The sequence below is a fragment of the Dipodomys merriami genome, unplaced genomic scaffold (assembly GCF_024711535.1).
Source record: "Dipodomys merriami isolate MVZ:Mamm:240054 unplaced genomic scaffold, mDipMer1.0.p SCAF_6, whole genome shotgun sequence".
Lineage (NCBI taxonomy): Eukaryota > Metazoa > Chordata > Mammalia > Rodentia > Heteromyidae > Dipodomys > Dipodomys merriami.
This window is the reverse complement of record NW_027206179.1, coordinates 19,313,270-19,340,047: the sequence shown is the minus strand read 5'-3', so window position 1 is coordinate 19,340,047 and position 26,778 is coordinate 19,313,270. Positions and strand designations below refer to the sequence as shown.

At 37.5% G+C, this 26,778-nt stretch overlaps 1 protein-coding gene across 1 annotated transcript in view; it reads left to right on the top strand.

Moving 5' to 3' along the window:
* The window catches only part of Itgbl1 (integrin subunit beta like 1), a 171,858-nt gene that overhangs the window by 75,245 nt on the left and 69,835 nt on the right, over positions 1–26,778 (top strand). Inside the window, exons 4-7 of the mRNA XM_070002666.1 lie at positions 4,465–4,587; positions 8,788–8,928; positions 10,629–10,769; positions 16,573–16,719. Of these exons, the coding sequence (XP_069858767.1) occupies positions 4,465–4,587; positions 8,788–8,928; positions 10,629–10,769; positions 16,573–16,719 (552 nt within the window). The remainder of the gene's footprint in view (positions 1–4,464; positions 4,588–8,787; positions 8,929–10,628; positions 10,770–16,572; positions 16,720–26,778) is intronic.

Below are 26,778 nucleotides of genomic sequence, written 5' to 3'. Positions count from 1 at the left end.
CATTATAGTTAATCCGTCTGTTGCTCTCTGCTTGATCTGTTTCTTCTTGTAAAAGTAAATCGTATATCAGTAAGTTATTATTCCGCCTGCCTTCCCCTCCCTCAATTGCATCACATTACTTCTGATGTCTGTCTTCACCACTTAACACTAGCTACTGGTAGACTTCATTTCCTCTCCATTCAGAACAATCTTTTTTGTTCTTTTAAAAAAAAAAACCACAGTACTGAATTCTATGTGTGGACATCATGCATTCTGCCAATTTCTATGCTTAGGCATTTAAAGTTCCCTGTATTTTAAAAGTGCATATAGCCATTTCGGCTCCATCATCTGCACCTTTATAAATCTTTAGAGTTGTGTATTCAGGAGAAACATTTCTTGGCCAAAGAATGGTCCATCTTTTTTTTTCTCATTTCAGTGTCTAAGCCATTAGAGTCTATTTTGGCAATCTCATTCTATTCTTCTAATGTCTCTCTATGCTACCCTAGTTCAGAGTTGCTCCTTTCAAATCTTTTTAGCTCATGGGTCCTGTCTGGTCTGTCCCTTATTACAATGGGCTTGTCTGGGAGCAGCTTGGTGCTGAAGAGGAATTGGTGGTAAAAGGGCACAGGTAGGGTGAGGTGAGCTGGGAAGAAGCTAACTCCCTAAGGGGCCAAGAACAGTGACAAGGTAGTGATCAAGGTGAGGCTTGTGTGCCTCTGTGTCTTGGCTCATGAATCTGCCTGCTGTTCCAGTTTGGTAAATCATCCTAGAAAGAGCCAGCTATATTAGGCAGTATGAAAAAAACAGAGCTAAAATAACTAGTGTAACTCAGAAGATCAGTTGTAGAGAGTGAGTTGATTGGCAACCAAGCAAGAGAAGCAGCATGACACACCATGAGCGCAGGAGTCTGGCGCATTTGCCTGGGCTCCCATATGCCCTTCCTGTGAATTCCGCTGAATGGTGAGACAGGAAGTCTCTGACGGTTGTAAACTTCCCACACCAGCCAGAAATGGTTTACATGTGTAGATGAGACAGTCCTCCAGTGGGAGACATCAGTGAGGAGTTGTAGAATTTGGAGGAAGACTCTGTTCCTTCCCATTTTTACAGAAGAAAAAAAATATATATATATATATTTCGCTGCAACTTCTGTGTACACAGCCCTAACCAAGTTACACTGCTTCTAAATTATAGCAGACTACTGGATTCCCATGAAATATCTAAAATCATTAACCAATATGCTGTGTGTGTGTGTGTGTGTGTGTGTGTGTGTGTGTGTGTGTGTGTGTGTGTGTGTGTGTGTGTGTGTGTGTGTGCTTGTACTGATATTAGCGCTTGAATTCAGGACCTCATACACTCCCCTGGAAGTTTTTGCTTATTGCTGATACCCTACCTCTAGTCCTGACTTCTTGCCAAGTAAACAGGATAAAGAGTTTTGTGGAGTTTTCTGCCTGGACTTCCTTCAATCTGATTCTCCACAGCTCAGGCTTCTGAGTAGCTAGGATTACAGGTGTGAGCCTCTAGTTCCTGGTTGCTTAATCAATATTCTTGATCACATTCAACTTACCCTTTCTCCAAATTCAAACCAGACTCTTCAAGAGGTTTTTTGTACAACTTCCTTACTCCTTATCCTAGCCATTTTCTTCAGGAGCAAAACTTTTCTTCCTTTCCACTTGGAATTCTGTACCATGTATGACATACCAACTCAGGAAATTACTCCTGCCCTATGTCTTTCCTCTTTCACACTGAGGTTCATCACTTCTATTCATTATTTGACACTAATTTATTGTGTTACTATTATATATCTTCTGTTTTTATATAGATATGCATATATACAATATGTATTATATATGATTTTAGAATACACGTTTATATACAGGGATGTTTATAAACACATATACACTCAATATACTACATATTGATATATGTACACTTACAATGTTTGTGTTATTCTTCTAATCTGTGGTTTAATTAATTTTTTTCATATTATTATCTCCTATAGCTCTCTGTTAATATCATAGCTCCCAAGGTAGTTAAATGACTAGATACTCAGGTGAAAGAGAGACAGAATAAGATGTGAAAATAAAAATAAGGGTGATAGAAAAAATGGATAAAGCAATAGTAGGAATTGAAGCATTAGCTTTCAGATAACTTTTATGAGTTAAAATAATTCTCAACTTTAATAGAAGTCAAATTCACATGACTGTTCAATCTCAAGGTTGAAAATAACAAACTCACGTTTTGTAAAATTCACCATTTTGGATGACTGAGAATGTGGCTCAGTGGTAGAGTGCTTGCCCAGCATGCATGAAACACTGGGTTTGATTCCTCAGTACCATGTACACAGGAAAAGCCAAAAGTGGTGTAGTGACTCAAGTGGTAGAGTGCTAGCCTTGAGCTAAAGAAGCTCAGGGACAGTGCCCAGGTCCTGAGTTCACAAGCCCCAGGACTGGCAAAAAAACAAAAATAATAAAGCCAAAGTCGCCATTTACAGGTACTTGTGAGAGAAAGACTTTCAAATTATAGCAAATTTCCAGTAATCTGGGTAACTGAATAATACAGAAGGCACTGGAAGGAGAATATTATTAGGGTCTATAAGTACAGGGTAAATCCATAGAAAAATATTTGAAATCCAGTGAATTTGCTTAGTATCTTAATGCAAAGAAAATAATCTCAGCTTTTCTGAATGCCTCTTCTGAACTCAACATGGTAGTGTGTTTAGAAAGATGCCTGGTGGGCAAATTACTACTTCATCCTTGCAGCCACTGTATGAACTAAAGATGGGTTGCAGATTGGAATCAGGGAATAAAAGGTGAAAAATAACCACAGCCTCAAAAGTGCACAGATGATGAGAGTTAAAAATCTGAATCTGACTGCAAATCTGCCTTGATCCTAAGCCTTTCTCTTCCCCAAGTACTGCTAACAGAATTGCTAGTATCCTGTCACTCAAGACAAGTAGGGTCTTTGGTTCCTCCCCATCCTTCATTTGTCACACCCAATTAGTCACCAAATTCTGTCTGTTCTTTCTTGTGAAAATGTTCCTGAAAATGTGTATGCTGACTAAACTCAGTGCCACCATTCGCTGAGCCTCTGTCTTCTTTTCTGAGGACAAATGTAGGAGTCTTTTGACTCATTTTCTTGCATGTGCTTTTTATTCATTTCAGCTCATTGTTTATGTGACAGCTGAGTCCCCCCCCATCATGTGACCCCTTTCTGAGAACACTTCTGTGACTTCCCATTCTTGCAGCAAACTTAGGTATCTTTCACATAACATATAAAACTTCTATAAACTGCCCCTTTATCTTATTCATTTCATGTCACTTTTACATTATATTCTCTATCTTCTTTGACCTGGTCCATTCTTTTGTGTCCTTTTACTGACTGTGTGCTATATTCTCTTGCTGGAACTGATTCTCTCCACCATCTCACTTTTCCTAAGCTGGTTGGGTATTGTGCTTGGCTCTTTTTTTCTCACCTACTTCCTTGGGGATGCCCTTTGACCTCCAGGTCTCAGCCAACTCCACTTGCTATGTGCTTTTGCAACACCGTTCACATCACTATCTATTTTAACACATTTAATTCTACTCACATAAAATACTGAGAGGAGGGTTATGGTTGACTTGTCTCCTATTAGAGTTCCTGAGTCTAGGGTGGTGTTCCATGACAGATAAAAGTCTTTTTATATGAAGATTGCTATATCAATTTGAAAATAATATATATTAAAGAAAAATTTCCTCAAGTAAACATCCTCAGTATCATTAGAATGCTACATGCCTGTCAGTGAAATCACTCTTGTGGGATGCAGCTGATCCTTCAGACTTAGATTAATATGTATCTGTGGTAGCAGACAGTATGACTTCAGTGTCTCTGTATCCCTCTGAGCTGCCTTGAAATTGGGTTGAGGTCCCAGGAACCTTTGTCTAAGCAAACCTACTGTAGTCCTATTAGAACAAGGGTATCAGTGAATACTGGGAATAGGAGATTATCAGGGACTTATAAATTTTTTTCATTTATTCATTTGTTAATGAATTATTTCCACAAATATTTATTATATAAATAATATGTTCAAACACTGTGCAAAGCAATGAATAAATACTGGTGGGGAAGATAAGCAAGGGTACTTGCCTCACAAGCTTAGAATTTTCTGCTTTAGTTCACTTCAGACCCAGGTGTAATCAGAAGATATTCATTCGTGCATCACTTGTGGGAAGTGGTTCAGCACTCTGGAAGGTCAAGGTCACATTTACATTCATTAAACTATCAGAGGTCAATAGTAATAGCTATGTGATGATAGAAAATATAATTGCTGGGCCACAGTAATTTCCAAAAGGAGTGGATTATTCTCTATCTCATCATACCCACAGAAGTACATAATTAGAATTTTAAATGGACCTGAGTTGTCTATCCTCTTAAAAGAAACAAGATAAAACTTCATTAATTGTGATTTATATGCGTGCATCGATTTTTTTCTCCATTTCAATGGTTTAGGTACATGTCACTGTGGCAGATGTAAGTGTGACGATTCAGATGGAAATGGACTGGTTTATGGTAAATTTTGTGAATGTGATGATAGAGAATGCATAGATGATGAAACAGAAGAAATCTGTGGAGGTATGTATAGCAACCATGAAAATGAATAATTAATCTGGGTTTTTTCCCCACTTATTTTATTTTACTCTAATCTTTATAAAAATTTCTGTTTAGATGAACTCATTTAGTTTGAGCCTATGTTTATTTGGAAAATGCTGCATTTATAGAGAATGTGAAATGATTCTTTTTGAATGTGAAACCAGACTGTCCCTGGAAGAAAGGCTCAACCAGATTGCAACAAGCGAACTACATAGCTCTGAAGTGTCACTGAGATGCCATCTTTGTTGCTTGCTTTATCCAGTGTTTTTCTAAGTCATCTCCCTGTCTCTTAACTACATTGTTTGTAAATCATAAGCCTTGTCTTACTACGGATGCTGATGTTGAATGGAATTATTATCCTCAAGTTTACTTGTCTCCACTTTCCATGACCTTTATGCATCACTGTTATTCAATCTGTTTTTCTATTGTACCAATCGGTACAATAGATTGCTGGTGTCAAATACTATAATTAATGCTTTACACTGATTCTGTTGTATCTCACATTATTCTTGGGTAAGAATTATTGCAGAGTTTTATATACACAACTAGATTTAGAAGCTAGAACTTGGTTATCTTGGGTGGTTTACCTAGGGCAATTCTACCAGTTACAGTAGAACAGGGACTCATGTCTATCTGACACTAAGGATGTGTTCTTGATCCCTTACTGTTCAGAATTCCATCAGTGCCTTGTATTTAGAGTTCTCTGAGAATCCCTCTTCACCACCTGTAGTTTCCTAATCTGTCCATAAACCCTTGCTCAGAATTTCCATTTGCAGCTTTTACTGGCTCAGCAAAATGAGCATAGGGTACAGTAAGAATTGTTTTATCTATGCCAATTTTTCTTTGCTGATATTGAACATAAGAGTTATTACCTGGTTCATGGCAGTTTGCCCTGCATGCAGGAAAATAGTCATCTTAGAGAAGTATCTTCCTTAGAACGATCAGGGACAAACAGGGATAAAGATCACTAACTGACAAATAGGGGCAAAGTGTCATTAGTATCTTACCAGTTACCCCCCACCCCCTTTTTTTTTACCTTGCTTCCTTCCTGTAGTAGAGTTATATGGACACTTTTGCTGTAGACTTGCCTGTTCTTTCTGTCTTGTCTCCTGGTTGAACAATACACTAGTATCAAATAATACACACACACACACACACACACACACACACACACACACACACACACACACACACACACACACACACACACACACACACACACACACACACACACAAAATTCTCCTGCCCAGAGCTAATGGCTTCATGTTGTAATCTTAGCTGGTTTGGTGGCTGAGATCTAAGGATCATGGTTCAAACCCAGCCAATCAGGAAAGTTTGTGAGATTCTCGTCTCCAGTTAACTACCAAATAGCTGGAAATGTAGCTGTGGCTCAAGTGGTAGAGTGTCAGACTCAAGGAATGCTGAGGGACAGCACCCAGGACCTGAGTTTATGCCCCAGTACTGGACTGGTGCATACACAAAGGCACAGGCAGACACAGACACCTCTCTCTCTCTCTCATTTTCTCATTTTCTCATTCTCTCTCTCTCTCTCTCTCTCTCTCTCTCTCTCTCTCTCTCTCTCTCTCTCTCTCTCTCTCTCTCTCTCTCTCTCTCTCTCTCTCTCTCTCTTTTTCAGGCCAGTGACTTCAGCTAGATACTGCTCACTATTTTCTCCTAAATGTATCAGTGAAAAGCAATTAGAACAAATAGATGAATCTATCCACAATCATTAAATATTTATACCCTTGAGATTTCACTTTCAATTGATACAGGTTAAAAAAAAGGAGCACACTTTGGGTCGATCATGTTCTGAGTCACTCCACCAAACTAAAGTCTATTTTTATTTGTAAATATAAAGTTTGAAAAAATACAACAGGAAATGTTTAAATCTCATTCTTCTTACTTATTATATCTGTTAGGGGCTTAGGCAATTTGATGGTACAAGGTCTCTGAGCACAGACATCAGGATCCAGGAAACATTATATGACAGTCACATTGCCTAGGATTGTAGATTTTTTCATTTGTTGTTCATATAAAAAAACTCTGTTGAGAGATGAATGTACATCTCATCAGTGGAGATTTTTCTTCTCTATCTGTTTCCATAAAACAGAATTAGAATTATGGATATTGCATGAAAAATGCTTTCCTGAAACTTATATTTTATATTAATTATCCCAATGTTTCTTGTTACAGTATTTTCCATGTGAGCTTTATGGATATGAGTGTAATTTGTTCACCTCTGCATGTAGGTGTAGTTTTGCACGAACCCATTTTGTTTATTGGACCCTATTTTAATGGTTTCTTAGGAAAATTCTAATTCACAATTGAATTTATAGATATACAAAGAACTTGAGTGTGGGCTGAAAAGGTTGCTCAGTGGTAGAGTGCTTGCCTCCCATGCATGAGGTCCTGGGTTCGATCCTCAGCACCACATAAGCAGAAAAAGCCAGAAGTGGTGCTATTGCTCAAGTGGTGGAGCACTAGTCTTGAGCTGAAGAGTTGAGGGACAGCGCCCAGGCCCAGAGTTCAAGCCCTATGACCAACAAAAAAAAAAATAGAGCCTAAGTGTGAAGTACATAGGTTTATATATTGGTTGGTATTATGGTAAGCCTTACATATATACATTTATATGTATATAAACAGGGATGCATATATATACATACATATATATATATGTATATCCTAAAACTCTAGAGGTAATAAATTGTACAGTGTAAGAAATTGATTGAATCTCAAACAATTAATGCCCAGTCATGCTATTTTCCAATGCAATCTTCAAGTTCCTGAGGCTTGTGGTGAGACACTAGAAGGTGATTTTGCTGTGTGCACCATTAGAGACCTTTAAAAGCTAAAAAAGGAACAATTTCATAATAAAAATTGAAAATAAAAATTTGTTGTAGGAATGATCATTGTCTGTGAAATTAATGAGCCGTATTTCAGTTGGAATTCACTTAGAAGTCATACTATTAAGTGCATGAACGCCTTTTATCCTCTATAACTCTTCCTCTCTGTCTGTCTCTGTCATGCATGTGTCTCATCAAATCATGAACTGAATAGGAGACTCAATCCTTGGCCCTGCTAATGTTCTTCACCCTGGATAGTGATGCCATAACATTAGAATGAAAATATGCCTTTAAGCAATTGAAAAATGGAAGCACTGTCATTTTTCCATGGGTTCTTAAAATTCCATAGAATTATGGCTTCAGTAGAAGAGAGTTGGAACAACCAATAATTTAGTCACCAGTGTAGAAGATGCAAATGCCTACGAAACAGAACATCTTGACTAGAAAGAATCCAAGGCACAAGGGCTTTCATTCATCCTTGGGTGGCATAGCTATTAAGGAGAGGGCACAGGAAGTGAATCTGAGGGTAAATGCCATCTTTGGGAAATTTGCAGAAAACTGGCTAGACTTGAATGGATGATGTATGTGATAGTTCAATACAGGTAGCTTGATTAGATACAGGAATGAACACCTAACAGGTTATGGGGAGGTGGGGAGGTGGATACTAAAGGGTGGGATCTAGACCCTAAATGAAGAGTACTTCTCAGTATCCTTTGTAGTCACTTGGCCCTAGGCTGAGAATTGGATCAATTCCTGTGTAGGATTCTCGGTATTTTATTAGTGTAAATCAGAACCAGACACTGATCTAGTGGAGAGCCTCTTTTCTACATGGTAGAACACAACAGCTTGTGGGGAACAGCTGAATGAAATGATAAAATATTCCCTCTGGTTTAAAAATTGTCCAGTGATTAATAATGTATAGCTAAGTAAATATGCACCATTGCTTTCTCAGTACTTGTTTTCAAATAAATGAATTTAATTTCTGATTCAAGAAATACCCTTAGAATGAAGGCCAGTATATATTTGAGTTTGGTGTATACATCCGAGAGAGTAGAGGAATAGACTTGCACAGTCATTCATGTCATTTCTTTAAAAAAATACTTTGATTTGAATCAGCTTCCTATCAACATGTTGGCTTGCTTTGTTTATAGAGTCGTGTAGTTATAGGCTCGATTATGATGTTTTGAGAAGTAACTATATAATTTGATTATTTTAAGTAAGGTATTCAGAGCCTTGATATCATTTCCAAAGGTGCATGTGATCACGAAGAGGCAGAAAGTTAATGCTGCTTTGAAAAGTTGCTTTTTTCTTTACTATATAAAATTCTTTTGGGGGAAGGCCACGGGAAGTGTTACTGTGGAAACTGTTACTGCGAGGCTGGTTGGCATGGAGATAAATGCGAATTCCAGTGCGACATCACCCCCTGGGAAAGCAAGCGAAGATGCACATCTCCAGATGGCCAAATCTGCAGCAACAGAGGTGTGTCATTCATACATGTTTCTACATCATTGGCGACAAACACAGCTCTTAATTGTTAACACCCCTCTGTGCTTCCTTCAGTGTGGGAGGAAGGCATCTCCTAGAGACATTTGCTTTGATCTAAAACAACATTTACTCTGCCAAGGGTCTTCTCTTTCTTGTACCTTCCTGAGTAGAAAATGGAGAGGTAAGACAGTTGTTATCATTCTTTAAGCTTCGCTGAGCAAATAGTTAACGCGAGGAATTTCTTCGGCAACCATCCAGAAATGACACAGCCCAGCTAAAAGGCAAAGTCTTGTCTGTGGATACTTTTACTAAATGTCTCTTGACTAACAGAACCACAGACAGCATGAACATCTAATTACTCAGAGAGCATTCAGAAAACTCTCATGTCTTAATTGTAAGTAATGGAAGGCATGGATGAAATGTCAAATTGATGTGCATGAATTGAACTTCTACACATTATTCTTGGTAGCCTACTGGACAGTCTTCAAAACAGACCCCATTCTGGTTCATAAAACAAGTCTCAGCAAATTTAAGAAATTGAGATCATTACCTAATTATTACTCTTAATGACTGTGCTTAAGTCCATGTTACAGATGAATTGGTGCTACACTAATTTCTCACTCATGTTCCAACACCAACAACTGCAGGCTCCATCCGTAGCTTTTTAATAACATAAATACAATCAGACCTTGTATTCCAGAACAGGTACTTCTGTGGATATTCCTTTTTTGTGGAAACATTAATTGAAGTAGCTTGTTCCTCCAAATAGTAGTATATGTCCAAAATATGAGGTGGCACAAGATGGTGTGCCCCAAAAATTTGCACTTTGAAACCAGAGAATGCCTATAATTCCCTCATCCCCAGCAGCTCTCGATACCAGCGTCTCTCTGATTCATGACAATCTAACATCCAGAATAACTCTACCTCATTATTGTTTTAAATTGCTCTCATTCCCAGTCCTTAATAACATTGGAAGGCTGTGGTCAACCATCTTCATGTTGATCATTAGTCTCTATGAAATTGTTCTTCACCTTCACCTATTTTACTTTAGATATCTTTTGTGTATTTAAATTCTCAAGAATTATTTATATAGTTATGGAAGTGTTCCTCGTTTACATGCATAGGAAACATTTGTTTCAGATGTTTTGGTCTCAACCCCAATTTCAGATTTGTATGTAGTTATGTAGATTTCTTTCTTAGTTAAATCATACTGTTTTTGATGTTTTGAGCAAAGAGGAATTTTGTCCATTTGATATTTTTTTTTTGGCAGTGGTGGGGCTTGAACTCTGGGCCTGGGCACTGTCCCTCAGCTCTTCAGCTCAAGGCGCGAGCACTCTACCGCTTAAGCCACAGCACCACTTCTGGCTTTCTAGTGGTTTGTTGGAGATAAGAGTTTCACGGACTTTCCTGCCAGGTCTGGCTTTGAACCGTGATCCTCAGATCTCAGCCTCCTGAGTAGCTAGGTTGACAGGCATGAGCCACCAGCTCCCAGCTCCATTTGATTCTTTAATCCAACTGGTACCTATGTGGGAAACTAGCGATTGCTAACAGGAATCTCTTCTATCACTGTTAGATGGCGTTTATTTTTCCTTTTTAGAATATTTTGTCTGTCTATGTAGATTTTTCCAATAGAAAGGAAGCGACAGGAAAACAATGGGACAGGTCACTTTTCTTGCCTCCTTTCTCCTATGCAGGGACTTGTGTGTGTGGCGAATGTTCTTGCCATGACGTGGATCCCACAGGGGACTGGGGTGACATTCATGGGGACACTTGTGAGTGCGATGAGAGGGATTGCAGACCTGTCTATGACCGATATTCTGATGACTTCTGTTCAGGTAAGTTTGCCCTGGATTCCTATTTTCCAATAACAAGATACTCATGTGCTTGTGTGCAGGGTTCGTTCTGATTCTTAAAGATACCATGAAAGAAATTGCAGTGTAAAACATTTGATATTTTTAGTGCTCCTGCTAGCAAACTTGTGAGCTAGGACAATGCTGGAGAATGCATACAGTTGACAAAGGCTTGAGATGGAAACCTACCCACTCCCTCAAAGTTAATCAGTCGAATTGCTCATCAGTGAACCACTAGCTCCTGATCTCAGCTCAACTCAACTCTGTGAAGACAAAACTAGCAGAGCTGATGACAGGCTTGTGCATTGGGATAACTGTGGTGACATATTATAAAATGTAAGATAATATCTCTTCATTAGGATTTATATGCAAATTAATCTCTTGTATGATCTAGAATTTAATATCACTGAAGAGTTTCAAAAATGTTGTAACATATTTCTGTGATTCAAAATTACCCTATATTTTGTGACAGTTCAGGGTCAAAATACCATGAAGAGGACTGGGTAATGATAGCTTAGCACTTTGGTGCTTTGATAAGATCATGGTTGTTGTTGTGAGCTAGTTAGGCTTAGACCTACTGTACATTAAGCTAGTGTAGTGACTTTAACAAGTCCTTCCTGGAGCTGAATTTTCCACCTCAGCCATTCCCTCTCTCTCCTCTCTCCTCTCTGCCCTGATTTCCTTTTCCCTACACTTCATTTCTTCTCTCCCCTGTGAGATTCCAGAGAGAGGTAGGCAAGCAATTGGGCAGCTATGGCCTCCTGGCCAGTGGAGTTGGTCAGGAGAATATCTGGCCATAGGAGACTTCACCCTTTACTTATGGCACCCATGCTGTAGGTGTAGCCAGAAAGGCAAGGAAGCTTTGGGGACAATGGACTGTGATCTGAGCCATAAGACCCTGATCTATAATTGTGATTTTACTTTGGGTTGATTCAAAAGGGTTGAACTGGCCAACCCCCCGCCCCCACCGACCCCCAGCCCATCTCCCAACATTTAGAGTGATGCTTAGGAAAGAAAAAAATCCACATGAACCGAGCTCCTACTCTGCCAGACTCTGACTGTGTCCTTTCAAACAGCTCATTTCATTTTATTTCCATACTAACACAAGGAGGTAGAGATTATTATCTACAGTTTTACAGAAAAGGAAACACTTTTAGGTAAATTAAGTACCTTGACACAACTCAACCTGCTATCAAGTAGCCTCTGAAAACACAGAAGTATGCAACAAATTCAATCTCCAAGTGATGCAAATAAGACTGTTCAATTTTACTTGTTCTCGTGAGGAAGAGCTCTTTTCCATCCTTCCACGGCCAAACTTCTTTTAAAAACTAATCTTTTCTGAACATTTTGAGGATCTGGGGCAGGCACCAATCTCAGGAGGATTTCTTCACTAAATCTGTGGGATTCTATATCATGTGTTTAGAGAGCTGTTAGACTTCACAGGTTTCCTAATTACCACTGTAAGATGCTCTGTAGGAAGAATGCCATGCAGTGGATTATTGAGTATGTTAATGCCTTTGTGTTATGAGACAGAAGGAACCCAACTGCATCAGTATTCTCCAGCGATTCTTGCAAGGCTGGGATGTAATAAAGCTCAGATGAAATGCAGTTTTATTTTTAGCCTCTGTTCATGCCTTCCTGAGACTATCGGTCTTATTTAAGTCCAAGAGAGATCTCCTGGAGGATTAGTTTAAGTTGGCGTGTAAGTTGGCATTCTCATTTTTTTTCACTCCTGTTCCATCCATATTACACCCAAATATAAATATTTTGCTACTATATGTGATGGGTACTAGGGTATAATTGCACTAAAGTGTGTTACTTGCCTACTCGAAATTGATCAGGTTTATTTCTGGTTTATCATCCATAGTGTGTGTATGTGTGTGTGTGTGTGTGTGTGTGTGTGTGTGTGTGTGTGTGTGTGTGTGTGTGTGTGTGTGTGTGTGTATCCATTGTATATCTATATGTATGTTTATTCATAAATAACAAGCAAGACTCCTTTGCTTAGATGTATATGAATACACATATACACACAGGGAGATTCTGTAGACATTATTTAAGTGTAGACACATTGGGGATGCCAGCCATCCCATTTTGTGCCAACTGTTCTGTTTGCTGAACTCAATTTACTTCCTGATCCTGAAATAATGCCTTCATCCCTGATGGCTGCTTACCAATCTTGGTCTATTTCCTCAAATCTCATAACTGGAAACATTTGCTGCACTGTGACCTTCAATGCCTTTAGCTTGTCCTGCCTGCCAAAATGATTTTAAAAAAATATAAGGGTAGTTTTGACTTTGTGTTGCATTAGGTTGGAAAATGGAATCATTTGCCAGAACTATCTAACGTGGGGTAATTATTCCTTGTGGGTTACCAAAGCATTTAGGAAAAAGAAACTAAAGAGAAATGTTAAGTATATTCAGCCTGCATTATCTTGAAAATAAAATCAATATATTGAATAGAGTTCTAAAAATAACAAATGCGAGATACGTCTAATCATTCCCTAAACATTTTTCTCTATTGATGACCAACACATTATTTTGTAAATAGCAACTTGCAAACACCAGATTTCCATTAACAGGATTTTTTCCATCATTAAAAACAAAAGATGAAGAAGAAATATACTTTCCAGCAAAAGTGTTTTTGTCTGGAATAGATTCACTTACATTTGTACTGGACTAATATTTCTGGAGTTTAGATAATTTAACTAAAAAAAAGCTCAGTGATTGCAAATAAAGAATGTTTTGGTGTTCACACCACTGCTAGAACAGTCAGAGAAGGTCAGTCTGTGACTTCTCATCATGACCACTGGATCACTGATCATGCTGAAACCTTTCTTGTCCATGTGTTGTAGATTGGACTGCATTACCATTTACAGCATGCAGATTATGTCAACTATACTCATTATGTGGTCTTCTAGTACTGTGCACGTGTGTGTGTGTGTGTGTGTGTGTGTGTGTGTGTGTGTGTGTGTGTGTGTGTATGTGTGTGTGGGGGCATGTTTATGTACTAGTGCATGCACATAGGTCTTTTAGAAATAATTTTCTTATGTTTAATTTTTCTGATGTTTGAGATCAGGGATAAACAACAACATTCTATAGCTTTCATCTCTACTTTGTTGATCTTCTGCCTACACAGTTTAAGGAATACTTGTTAGAAGCAATGAAATTAATTCCCACAGGCTGAAAATATACACAGATTTGACAAACTAGCATGGAAGTGTTATATTTTAGATCAATGTGAAAAAATATTCTTCTTTTAGTTCTCTCCATGTGAAAGACAAATTAAATTGAGCTCAGGCTGAGACAGAGGAGCAGCACATATAAATGAAAGACAGATTTCTTATGCCCTTTATGAAAGACCCTGATATAAGTTGGGGTAGTCGAAAGGTTTTAATGTTAAGTAGATTTTTTCATTCCTAAACTCTTCTTCATATTAATTATATCCCTACTGAATAACTCATTCTCCCCATCTTCGGTATAGTTAATTGATATTGAGAGATTAGTAAGTCCAGAAGAGAAATTGAAATAAATATTCATTAAATTGAGTTTAATGTATGATAAACAGTGTTCACTAAATGATCTCTAATATGTTATTCTACTTTGACCTGTAATTTTGTGATTTGCCCTATAATGAGCCAGGTTAATGAAGGATGAAAAGCTTCTGCAGATGTATTGACCAATGTCTTTAAACTCAGAAGATAGAACTACAAATCTCAAGAAATGTTGATATAATAAAGAGCCAGTCTTTAATGAAAGAAAATTTTAATTTGCATGATATTCATTAGATCAGATACCACAGGAAAAAAAATAGCATGGGTTTTAACCACTTACCATGGTACTTGGCATACTTGTAAAACATGGTATTTCATTTTCTTTAGAATTCATATAGATTTTTGCAGCAATGATAGAAATCTGCTTTTCTATTTTGTATTTGTAATGATGCAGATCTATATATTTATTATGAGTTTTAAAATGCTTAGTTGGCTGGGTGCTGGTGGCTTACGCCTGTAATCTGAGCTAATCAGGAGGCTGAGATCTGATGGTTCAAAGCCAGCTGGGGAAAAAAAGTCCCTGTGAAACTATTACCGCCAGTGAACTACTCAAACCACTGGAAGTGGAGCTGTGGCTCAAAGTGGTAGGGCGCTAGCCCTGAGCAAAGGAGCTTAGAGACAGTGCCCAGACCCTGAGATCAAGCCCCACAACTACCACCAAAATAAATAAGTAAATAAATAGCTTAGTTGATATTACCATTCTTGATTACATGCATGGACTCCAATGTATAAAAATAACAGTAGTTCATTTTTTCATGTCCATTAACATATATAAGGTGCTCCACATAAATGGATAATATATGTTGCCCTGCTCAAAACTGAAGAAACTGAACTTCAAAGAGGTTGTCATTTGACCAGGAGCTGAGCCTAATGTCTGAAAAAAATAGATTCTTAACTTGAAGATACCATTTCTCCTCACAATTCTTTACAAACTCTCTTTGTATGGGTCCAGGGCTCTAATATATGTCCTCATTTCTTTCTTATATACAAGGCTGGTTGATAAGGATTGTGAACTCCAGACAAGTTACTGGCTTTAGGCTAAGTGTCTCTTGGCTAAGCCTTATAGTATATCTTAAATGCAAATGGAAATAAAGTGTAGAGGTACCAGAAGATAAGATTGTATTTCAACAAATTTTCTATAAAAGAAATTAAGAAAACACACAATAATATGTTTGGGGAGAAATTAACCAAGGAGTAACAGTTCCGTACACTGAAACCAATGAAACCCCTATCAAAATTTCCATGCCATTTTTCACAGAAAAGTAATCTTCAAAATGCAGTAGAATCATGATGACCTGCTTCAATAATTTCAAAGAACTGTAGTTATCAAAGTTGTGGAGGTGGGGGGAAGGGATGGTAGGAGAAAAACAAAGGAGGAGGCAACAATGCTTAATAAGAAATGTATTCATTACCTTGCTCATGTAACTGTAAACCCTCTGTACAGTATTTTCAAAATTAAAAAAAATTAAAGTAAAAAGAATATGGTTCTAGCATAAAAACTTGCACACAGACCAACAGAAAAATGTCCAGAAATTAACTTGTTTCTGAATGGTCAACTAATGTTCAACAAAAGCATCAAAAATATGCAACGGATAAGGGATAGACTCCTCAATAAATGATATTAGGAAAACTCAATGCCCACAGGTAAAAAAAAAAGAAATCAGATTCTTTCACAAGATGTCCATGCCTACGAAAGCAACAGGTTGTACACTTTAAAATATAAATTTTTTGAGCTGTAGGAAATAACTTAATTAAACTGGAAGAATGAAAGCAACCTCTTTCAAATGCCAGAGTTTTTTTTTTCCTTGTCGTTTGTGGCTTCTAATTTTCCTGTGGTTGTGGGGCTCCACAGATACAGATCCATTGAATGATTCATTAGGTTAAAAAAATCCTGCTTGAAAAAGAGTTTTTTGTTTGTTCATGTGTCTCCTATTTCTCATGGCTGAATCCTTCTAATGCTCCTTGTAGGGTCCAGAAAACCATGAACCTGGAATTTGATAGATTTAGGCACACAGTCCCAGTAAAATATTTATCTTAAGGTGATGTATTTCTTACCTTTCAAGATTAATGCATACAAAAGGGTGTCTGAAAAGTGCGAGAGAAAGCTAGCCTTTGCCTTAAGGTTTTATAGCGTGTGTCAGATTCAGTCTCCACAGGTCCAGTTAGAACAGAAACTATGAACGAATTCCAACTCCATGGTCCTCATGTGCATGCTCTCCTGCTCCTTTCATGGTGAAGGTCACGGGCAGTGCAACTGTGGAAGATGTGACTGCAAAGCCGGCTGGTACGGGAAGAAGTGTGAGCATCCACGATCTTGCCCACTCTCTGTGGAGGAAAGTTCCAGAAAATGTCAGGGGACCTCTGAGCTGCCTTGCTCTGGAAGGGGTGAGTCTCATTTGCATGGGTCTCTTGTACCTTACTTAAAAGCCAGCTAGCATCTTCCAGGGAGTTCCATTCTGTGAGTGCCAGCATGTACAGAAGGATTGTCTTCCCCTACTTCTTCTCTGCCAGTCTACTTTAGCTTTGAGGGCTATTCAATTCCAGTTCAGGTCTGTTCAGTTCAGGGTTACATTTTTTTAAGCATATTTTAGATGTTTGTTTAAAGCTTTCTGGATAAGGCCATCTAATTGTCCACTGACATTTATGAAACTTAATACCATTATTTTGGAGATACTGTTGGCTCTTGATAAAGCGTCACATAAATAGACAGCCATGGATAAGCTTTGTCATTTTAGAAACCATGTGGCCTCCGGTGTGCTTTTGCCACCAGTTCAGGGCAAATTTCAGGAGAAGGAAAAATTTATCTTGAGGGATTCTTTTTGATTTAGCAAACTAAGAAATAAATTCACCTCTCAGAAAGTTAATATGAAATATCTCACAGGGGAAACAGCCATTGAAGTTATTACAAATTTTGTGCAAGAAAGAAAAATGTTACTTGAATGTTAGAACAGAAAGTTAATTTATTTATTGCAATCATCTTTTTAAAAATTGCACTTTTTAATTCCAATCTAGTTTGCAAAGTAAAAAATAGCCTTAGGAAGGGTTTGAAAACTCAGTTTAAAAAAACAACAACATAGTTACAGAATTATGCAACCATGACTACTAACGTTAGACATTTTTATCAGTCCAAGAAAGAAACCTGTACTTAATATCAGTGCTGATTCTACCATTCCCAGCCTTTTGATTGTACTAATGTCTATTCTGGTGATGTCACATAGATGGAATTATAATATGTTTAGTCTTTTGTCTGGCAGTTTTCACTTGGTGTTGTGTTTACAAGGTTGATGAACAAGGTTATGGCATGCAGTAGTACTTCATTTGTTTTATGGCTAAATTACTGGATATAATAGCTATCGATCCATTCATCAGGTAACGATGTGGCCAATTTTATACTTTCTACAATTTGTTCTTTGCAAATAATACAATGACAAGCATTCATGAAAAAATTTTAGTGTGGGCATTGGTTTTCCTTTCTCATGTACATAAAGTATGAGTCATCTGAGAACTTTAACTTTTTGAGCAATTGCAAGGTATTCTTTAAAGTATTGACATTGTCCATTCTATCAGCAGTGTCTGAGAATTCCATTTTCTCCATGTCATTAACACTCTTTACTGTCTCTTTTTAAATTATTTAAAATTCACTTTATGTAGAAAACGTCTCAAAACCTCTGAGTTCTTGTATGCTATTGGATTTTTTTAATTTTTTAAGTTTTGTTTTTGTTGGTTGTGGAGCTTGAACTTAGAGCTTGAGTACTGTTCCTCAACTTCTTTTTCTCAAATCTAGTACTCTACCACTTTGAGCCACAGCAGCACTTCCAGTTTTCTGGTGGCTAATTGGAGATGAGTCTCATGGACTTTCCTGCCCAGGATATCTTTGAACTGCAATCCCCAGATCTCAGCCTCTTGAATAACTAGGATTATAGGAATGAGCTTCCAGTACTTAGCACCATAGGAAGTTTTAAACCCAATATTTTTTCTAATGATTGACAATGGAGAAGGTGGTTCTCTATTTGTCTTCCCCAGAGTGGAAAATAGGATGAATCAGATTATATCTACAATGACTATAGGAGCTAGATATATCTCCTATTTGATACCTATAGATAATGAGGAATAGAAATCAAGAGACCCCAGGGTTAATAAAGTATTTAAGAGATCTTTTTTATATAGGATAGTATATGATTATATATAGGATGTGGGTAGAAGTATTTTTAAGGTCAGAAGTTCTTCTGACTGGCTCCATCTTTCACCAATAAATTCAGAAGGAACCATGGTTCCATTTGTTTTAGTAATATGATTGGATGGTGCTGGATAGACCTGTCAAGCTTTTGAAGTTCTAAATTAAGAAAAAATTAATTTCCTTCAGACTACTGTTATTCACCCATACTTAAAAGTTACAGGATAAACCATTTACATTCCTAGTTTGCATTGATGCTAAAGCTAAAAGTAAACTCAGGGCCTTGGGCTGCAAACCCTCTACCACTTGGGTCATTCTCACTCCAATCCTGTATCTCTTAGTTTGATGTTAAGGTTAAATCTCCCGCTCACTTTTTCCTGGGAGGGCCTTGGATCACATTCCTCTCACCTTCACTTCTGAGTAGCTAGAACTGCAAGCATCTATGACCATGCCTGGCTAATTTTAAATATATCAGACAAGTACAAGAAAATTAGTATGGTCTTATATACATTGATCCTTAAGGGTCTGTTCTTTAAATACATACTAGTTACCTATTTTTTTCTAGGATCCACTAGCTACCATGCGAAAGCAGTAAAGTATATTTAAAATGTATTTTATCAGAAAGATGTTGAATACATGTTTAAACATGATTTAAACATTAAATTCACTTAAGCCTCTAGAAGTACTTTCCAGATAAGCAATAAGCTTCACCAGTTTCCTTACAGAAAAATGGAGGTATCCATGAGTGAAATGATCTCCCTCAGAAGGATAACAAAATCAGTGTTTGAGAATGAAAACTAAGGATTTATGACAGCTAGTCTGGTGCTCAGACCAGTGGTCAGAAACCTTTGCTTTCCTGTGAAGCAACATCTATAGACTGCTTGGCACTGAATGTTTTGAAGCAAACATCCAGTATGAAAGCTCTGAAAGGATTAGTTTTGCAGTTTTTGAATGAACACCACAGCTGTGGTTATATGAGTGAGGAAACCAATTACAGGCCCTGTCAGTTCTCAAATCTGAGGGCCTCATTGGCTCCCTGATGGGAGAAAAATTCTCCCGGTAGGATGTTCCTCAGGGCCAGGTAAAGGCCTTTTCTCCGCTAGAAATTAAATTAGATTGCTTCCTTCTACTGATGATGACTAAGTAGAATGTTATGTCTGGAAGGTAAGAGAATAACTCACAGGATCTCTTAAATACTTTATTAACCCCAGAGTCTCTTGATTTCTCTTCTTTGTTGTCTATAGGTATCATATAGGAGATATATCTGGCTCCTATAGTCATTGTAGTTATAATCTGATTCATCCTGTTTTCTACTCTTGAGAAGACAAAGGGAGAACCACTGTCTCAATTATCAAACTAAGGCTCTGCTCAAAACTTCATGGTGGCTTATGATGACCTACACATTAATTTTAAACTCTTCTTGACTTAAAACTTACTATTCTCATCTCTGAAATTTTCCTGTATGTGACCCTCACTTCGATGAATTGAAAAAGATGTGTATTATTTCTGAGCAGATGCTGTGGGAGATAGGGAAGGGTTTAATGTCCTTTCTCTCCCTCTGGCCTGAGGATTTGCAGTGCTACAGAGAAAGCACTGATCCCAAGCTTGGGTCTTAAAATTACAATAGTTAGGAGAAAGCAATGTTAATCCTCCAAGAGTGTCTGAGATGAGTGTCTGAGATTTAGAGGGCATTGCAGTAGAATGATTACTTGAAATACACTTAAACTAAATGAAACAAGAAAATACAACAAAGGTAAACGTACTTCTGAGGAGGCTCGGAGAGGGGGTAAGAATATTGAAAGGGATGACTTTCAAAAATGAGGAAGGAGGTAAAAAGTTCGACAAGAAATGTACTTATTACCTTACTTATGTAACTGTAACCCCTCTTTACATCACCTTGACAATAAAATAATATAAAAAATAAAAAGTAAAAAAGGGGTGACTTTCATCAAGATGCACTGTATTCATAAACTGCTTTGATGGTTGGCAGCTACTTTTCACAACTACTTAAAGATAGTGTAAAATATTTGCATAAAACCTTAAAAATGCTTGAGGATTTTAATTAAATGCATATGTTATTAGTATCAATATCTAAATCAAAATGAATATGAGCACACTTGTATACTTTACAAATGTTTGTGCTACTCAAAAAGCAACATTCATGTTATTCAACAAGTAAGATGCTAAGAACATTAAATCCACTTTTAATTTTTCTCAAAGCACAATGATGTAGGAAGAAATCTAATTATTACTTTTGCAGAAAAATTAATTGAAATTTTTTTATCTTAGTAAGCCCTAGGGGTACAAATTTTAATACAAATTCTTAACATGGAGCTTCTGACTCCAGAACTGTGATTTTAGATAATTTGTAGTTCTTTTATCATGATAACTCATGAATCAATATGTAATATATACATATATTTTTTAATGAACTTGAAATATATAATTCTGAAAATTATTATTGCAGATATATAACATTCCTATTATATGATTGAACAACACCTAGTATATGATTGTCCCAAACTAATTTAGCTAATTATTTTTTTTCCAGTCCTGGGGCATGAACACAGGGCTTGGGCGCTGTCCCTGAGCCTCTTTGTGCTTGAGGCCAGTGTTCTACCACTTGAGCCACAGCACCACTTGTGGATTTTTCTTAGTAGTTTATTGGAGATAAGAGTCTCACGGACTTTCCTGCCCAGGCCGGTTTCAAACCACGATCCTCGGATCTCAGCCTCCTAAGCAGCTAGTATTACAAGTGTGAGCCACCCACACCTGGCTAATAAAGAGTCTTAACTTAGGAATCTGCATGGCCTCATATGATCTTCACATAGTGAGCATTAATTCTTTGAGAGATCAATTGCAGAGGTAGAAATGAACAAAAACCAATTAAACTTTGGAATAAAAATAATCAAGCAATTTATATTCTTTTAGCCAGGAACATTAGAGAGGTCCTTTTCAACCATCAGTAGTGACAATGTAGACTTTGAGCTTTAGCTTTTTTTGTTTAGTGAATTCCTTCCATTAACTTCAATAATCATCAGAATAAGTTTTTTTTTAATCAGTAGAAAGTATTATTCAGTAAGTTGTGTTTGCTGTAGCTACCTTCTGTGTCCAGTGTTAGTCTTTGTATCTCATTCATCTTTGTGCTTGGCCCTGAAGATTTTCTCACTTAACATGTTTTAATTTTTGAATTAAGTACTTTTTTTCAATTTCTTTACCTAAGAACATACTTTGAAAGAATAATAGCATGCCAAAATCTCACCATCTGCAGATTTTTCAGGTGAACACACAATTCATCTCTGTCTTTTCCTGGCAAGAAACGTTTTCAAATTTTCTTCTTTTATTTATTAGAATGGTTTCTCTGATGCTTAGTTTATGAGCCATGTATTTTTTACTGTACGTGTTTTGGACCGTTGAATCATGACTTTCCTTATTCATGTTTACAGAGATGTTATTTATTTGGCACAGAGAGAACGTTATAACATTGGAAGTTTTCCAGACATTTTCAATTAAGCCCTATACCACATGTTGTGACTTTGATTATAATTTTTAAATCCTCTGTGGCCTAATTAACGACCTTATTGTAAGTCAACTCTAGCAGGTTGTGGTCACATGACTGGAGTGTTCTGCTAGCATCCGGAGAAAGCAAATTGAATTCAGCCCTTACCCTATCCAAGTGTCCTGGCCCATTGATCCTCTAGGTCTGTAAATCCTCAAGACCCCTGCGATAGTTGGTAGTCACACACTAAATGATGGCCTTTCAAATTGGCCCTCCCCAAAGGGGAGGAAAGAATGGCCCTGCTGAATTTATCTGTGTCTCTACTGCTTCTTAATCCAGGGAGAATGAGCGTGCATGGGCACTTTCCGTGACCACCAAATGATTAGAAATACAAATGGACTGGTGATTCGTGGTTGGAAGCCAAAGTGGGGACGTCATCATGTTGCAGCCATTAAATGATAAGAAATCATTTTGTACTCTGAGGGAGGATTTCATGCTGTTCACTCTTCTGGCTTGTATATCCTCTGTTACCATGCAGTGACCTCAACTATGTCACCTACAAAGAGGAGATCCTGTTATCATTTCCTTCTTTGTTTTTTCACTTGGAAAAGCTGGTTGGAATATCTTAAATTGTATCACAAAACCTCGGATAGATAATTATTTTTATGGCTTTGTTGAAGATGTGGCTGGAACAGAAAGACTTGGATACAGGCAAAACGAAAGAAAATGTTATCAGCATCCTTTCTTCTGTCTTCATGTCTTCAAGCTGCACTTAAACTTCTCTGTTGATATTTAGTGTATTCCCACAAAGATGGCTAAATGCATAGTAGTGCACGGAACTATTGATCTATTTGAAGGTAAAATAGATCGATAGGTTTGATTAAACCTAGCATCAGATCTCTCAGTCATAGGATAAAACGATTGTGTTTTATTCCCTTTAAAGGAATTGCTACAGAAATGGAAGAACTATGTTAAATTCAGGGATTCCTTTTTCTAGTGGGTAATTATTGGTGCCCTTTATTTCCTTGCTCTTTAAAATCTTGCCTTTCTTTAGCTGTATTTATATTCAACAAAACAACAAACAAAAAATTAGAAAGTGAATTTATTTATTTATCTTTAGATAATATCAATTTATTCAAATTTCAAATAGTAAGCACATTACTTTTAATTACTTAGGCTTTCTAATCCACTGTCCTTCAAACTTTGTCACTACCAAAGAAGGCAGAGTATTATTTTGTGTGTAGTGTAATCATTAATCTTGTTTAAATGTTTTATCTGTGGCAATAGAATATTTTGTATCAAAGATAAGAATCGATCCAAATAAACAGACAGTTTTTATTACATACTGCATCATTTTTATGTGGTAAATTGAAAACCAGTGAAATTCTTTGGCTAAGAAAACTTCCTCATAAAGACTGCAACAAACATTGTCAAAATCTATTTGAAATGAAAATAGAAAATTGGACAGGAACTCAATCCCGATTTCTTTAAGCAAGCTTAAAATGAAATGTGTGACAACGGTGATAATTTTGTTATTATCATTATATATTTATTTCTGTTAAAACATTAGAATTTTAGTGGGGGATGTACTGTGGTCTCTAGAAGTTATTTATTTGATTTTATTCAATAAAATGACCAGACATATGCTTTCTGTGGTTATCAGGCATAGTGTTCATAGTATCATAGCTGGGGCAGATGTTCTTTTTAATAAAAAATAATCAACGAGGAAGAATGCCATCACTTTAAGCTCTGGCTTACTCAGCTGGTCAGAACCTTATGATTCTTCTTCTTGAATACTTAAGATGTTATTAAAAATTAATAATCTAATCACTGTGCCCTCATTGCAAAATGAAATTTAACATACTGTATCATCACAATATGGCTTAGGCAATGTTGATTCTATTTTCATAAACTATGATGTTTGTCAAATCTGCGCCTCGAAAACTTACTATTCACCCCCATCGTTTATTTCTGTGCTGGATCTGCGGTCAGGAGCTCAGAGCTATTCAGTTTGTATTGTTTTTGTCGGTAAAGTTTTACTAGAACACAGCTACACACATTTGTTTACATATAGTTACTTTTTTGCCATAAAATTAAGCAGTTGCCACAGGGTATCCAGCCAAAAAAAAAAAAACCTGAAATATTTACTATAGAACTTGATTCAGAAAAATTGTGCTGACCCTTCTGCTATCTCTTAACATACCATGTGATGAAAAATATTAAGTAGTTTGAGTCAGAGAGGGAAACTATTATTTGTTCTCTCTGGGTGCAAGTACCGCATTATTAAATGAATGACGCTAAAGCTATGTTTCCAAAGATAACTAACAGTAGAGAGAAGGGTGTGTATACAAACAATTGAGGAATTAATTTGGCCTCAGAGCAGGAAAGAAACTCACATTTGATAGTGGGGAAAAAATAAGGATGTGGCAGGCGACAGACCAGGGGAGAATCTGTCTCCTCTGCCTGTCACTGCCCTTCTGGTGTCATGATAGATTTGAGTCAGAAAGCATGTTCTTTGCAGAGCTTTCTTTCTCAGAATTGTCTTGTGAGCTTGTTAGTAAGGACATCCATTAACATTTGGGGATTCAAATAATGTCATAGAAACGCTGGGTTAGCTTGCTTAATGCAATCCATTGCAGGGTTGCTAAAATACCAAAGGCAACTAGTTACCAAGAGCTAAACCTTTCTGTGAAGTGAATAGACACTTTGCATTCTCTCCTGTTCCTTTCTTCCTCCTTCCTGTACTTCAAATCACGTTTGCTTGTTCATTGGCAGTGAGAAAACAAGCACACATCCAAAATTGGTTTATTCAACTTATTCATGTCAGCATGGTATTAAAATGACAGCTGTTTTAGCAGTCAGATTTGTGTTGGGGTGGGGCATATGCTTCTAGATAATATGAGATAAATATACTTTCTGCCACTTGTCAGGTGAAGAACTTAAAAATCCACAGGCCTGAAGTGGTAGAAAATCCTTCTCCATACTTTTCACCTTGTCTTCCTGTGTCATCTGTCTGCCTTCTTCCCTTTTCACCTCTCTCTGAGTCCTTGAACTTGACTTCTGTTCTGACTCATTTGGAGGCCACGTTGTATCTCTGTCCTCATGGACCCCTGCCTGCCACTTCTGACTCATGCTGGCACAGACGATCTGGAGTCTGGTTCTGCGTGGCTAACTGGAGGGACAGCGAGACGAGTCTTCCTCTGGGGAAACATGATCATGTGATGCTCACACATCCTGCTGAGCGCTGTTGCCACCCAGTTTCTGTTTTGAGTACCAAGCAATATATTTTTCATTATGGCATCCTTTCAATTGGAATAGAACAATTAAGATGGATGAGATTTTGCTTCTCCATAAATATTTATTTCTCATGGGATGCCTTTAATTTGAATAGAGGGGAAAAGCAGGAATTCTTTTTTGGCTTTCTAATTCAGTTTCTAAATAAATTTAGCCTCTTTTCAAAATATTCATGCCATGTGTGGATGCTGGTAAATGATACCAAATGGTCTGGCATAGTATAGTTGTGAGATGTTTCGAGTTTAGATAGTTCCAGGAAGGAATCAGGAAATATTTTGAGGTCAGATACAAAATTCTTTACAACGATATGAACTGTTGGGCCCAGGAATGCGAACTGCAAGAAAATACCGAGTATACCATTTCTGGAGGGTGCATCACACTGCTTTATTGAATTGCTCTGTTGCACAGCTCATGTGGTCTTGTTACTGTGGAATTCTAGTTGTGGCCTAGAGACAGAATTGTAGAACTTCAACTCTTGCCTGTTGTTTATTGTAATTCTAAAAGAGGCAGTTGCAGAACCCAAGTGGCAGCATTCATGCTTGAGTCTAGACACATTCTTCTGGATAATTCTATTAAACAATGAGAGAAACCCAGAGGGACTACAATTGTCAGGTAATGCTTATTAGTAAATAAGATTTGGGAAGCGTTACAGGTCTGCATCAGAGGAGGAGAGAGTGAAGATGCTGACATCACTGTAGCCTGTTTGGAAAGGCTAGCCATGAGTGGCTCCCCAGAGATACCTAGACTTTGAGAAGACTTCTTTTGGCATCAGTTCCTGTTTAGAGAGAATGGAGCATGCTGCCATCACTCAGCTTTCCCTCACTAGTATTGCCTTATCTATTCAGCCCATTTCCCCCTGTGAGGACACGGGCCTCCGGGCAGTAAGGATGGAGAGAGATGGCCACCAGGCAGCCTGACATTCTCAGAGAGCCAGGTTCTCCACTATGTAGTACTTGTAGAATCCTGGGAAACTTCGCTTTTTGCTTTATGGGCTCTTTGTTATCTGTAAAATGGTGTTATAATAACTGCTGTTGCCTCTACAATTTTCTTTTAAAGAATAGTTCTGGCAGTATATATGAATTTAATCTGTTCACTTTAACATAATATGCAGGTGTAAGCAGTCTCAAGGGTTCAGGTAAATGACCCATCAGTGACATCGAGAACAAAGAAAGTACCAGAGAAACTAAGATTGAGATTCATTTGTTTGTTCATCCATCCCATCAATGTATAGTTATTAGATTACCATTTTGTGGTGGCCCTCCTAAGCTGCTGGTGATACATCAATTAGGCATCCAGTAGGTTTGAGAAGAGAAATTAAACCACTAAAAATGGAAGATAAGAAAGATAATGAAATAAAATGATCTATCACATTGGTTAGGAAGCCTTGCTGGGAAAGTCATGTTTGAGTATTGGATGGGGTTGTGGGGAAGGAAAACTGAGGCACTGAGGATGACCGAAAGAAGAGGGAAAGAAAATG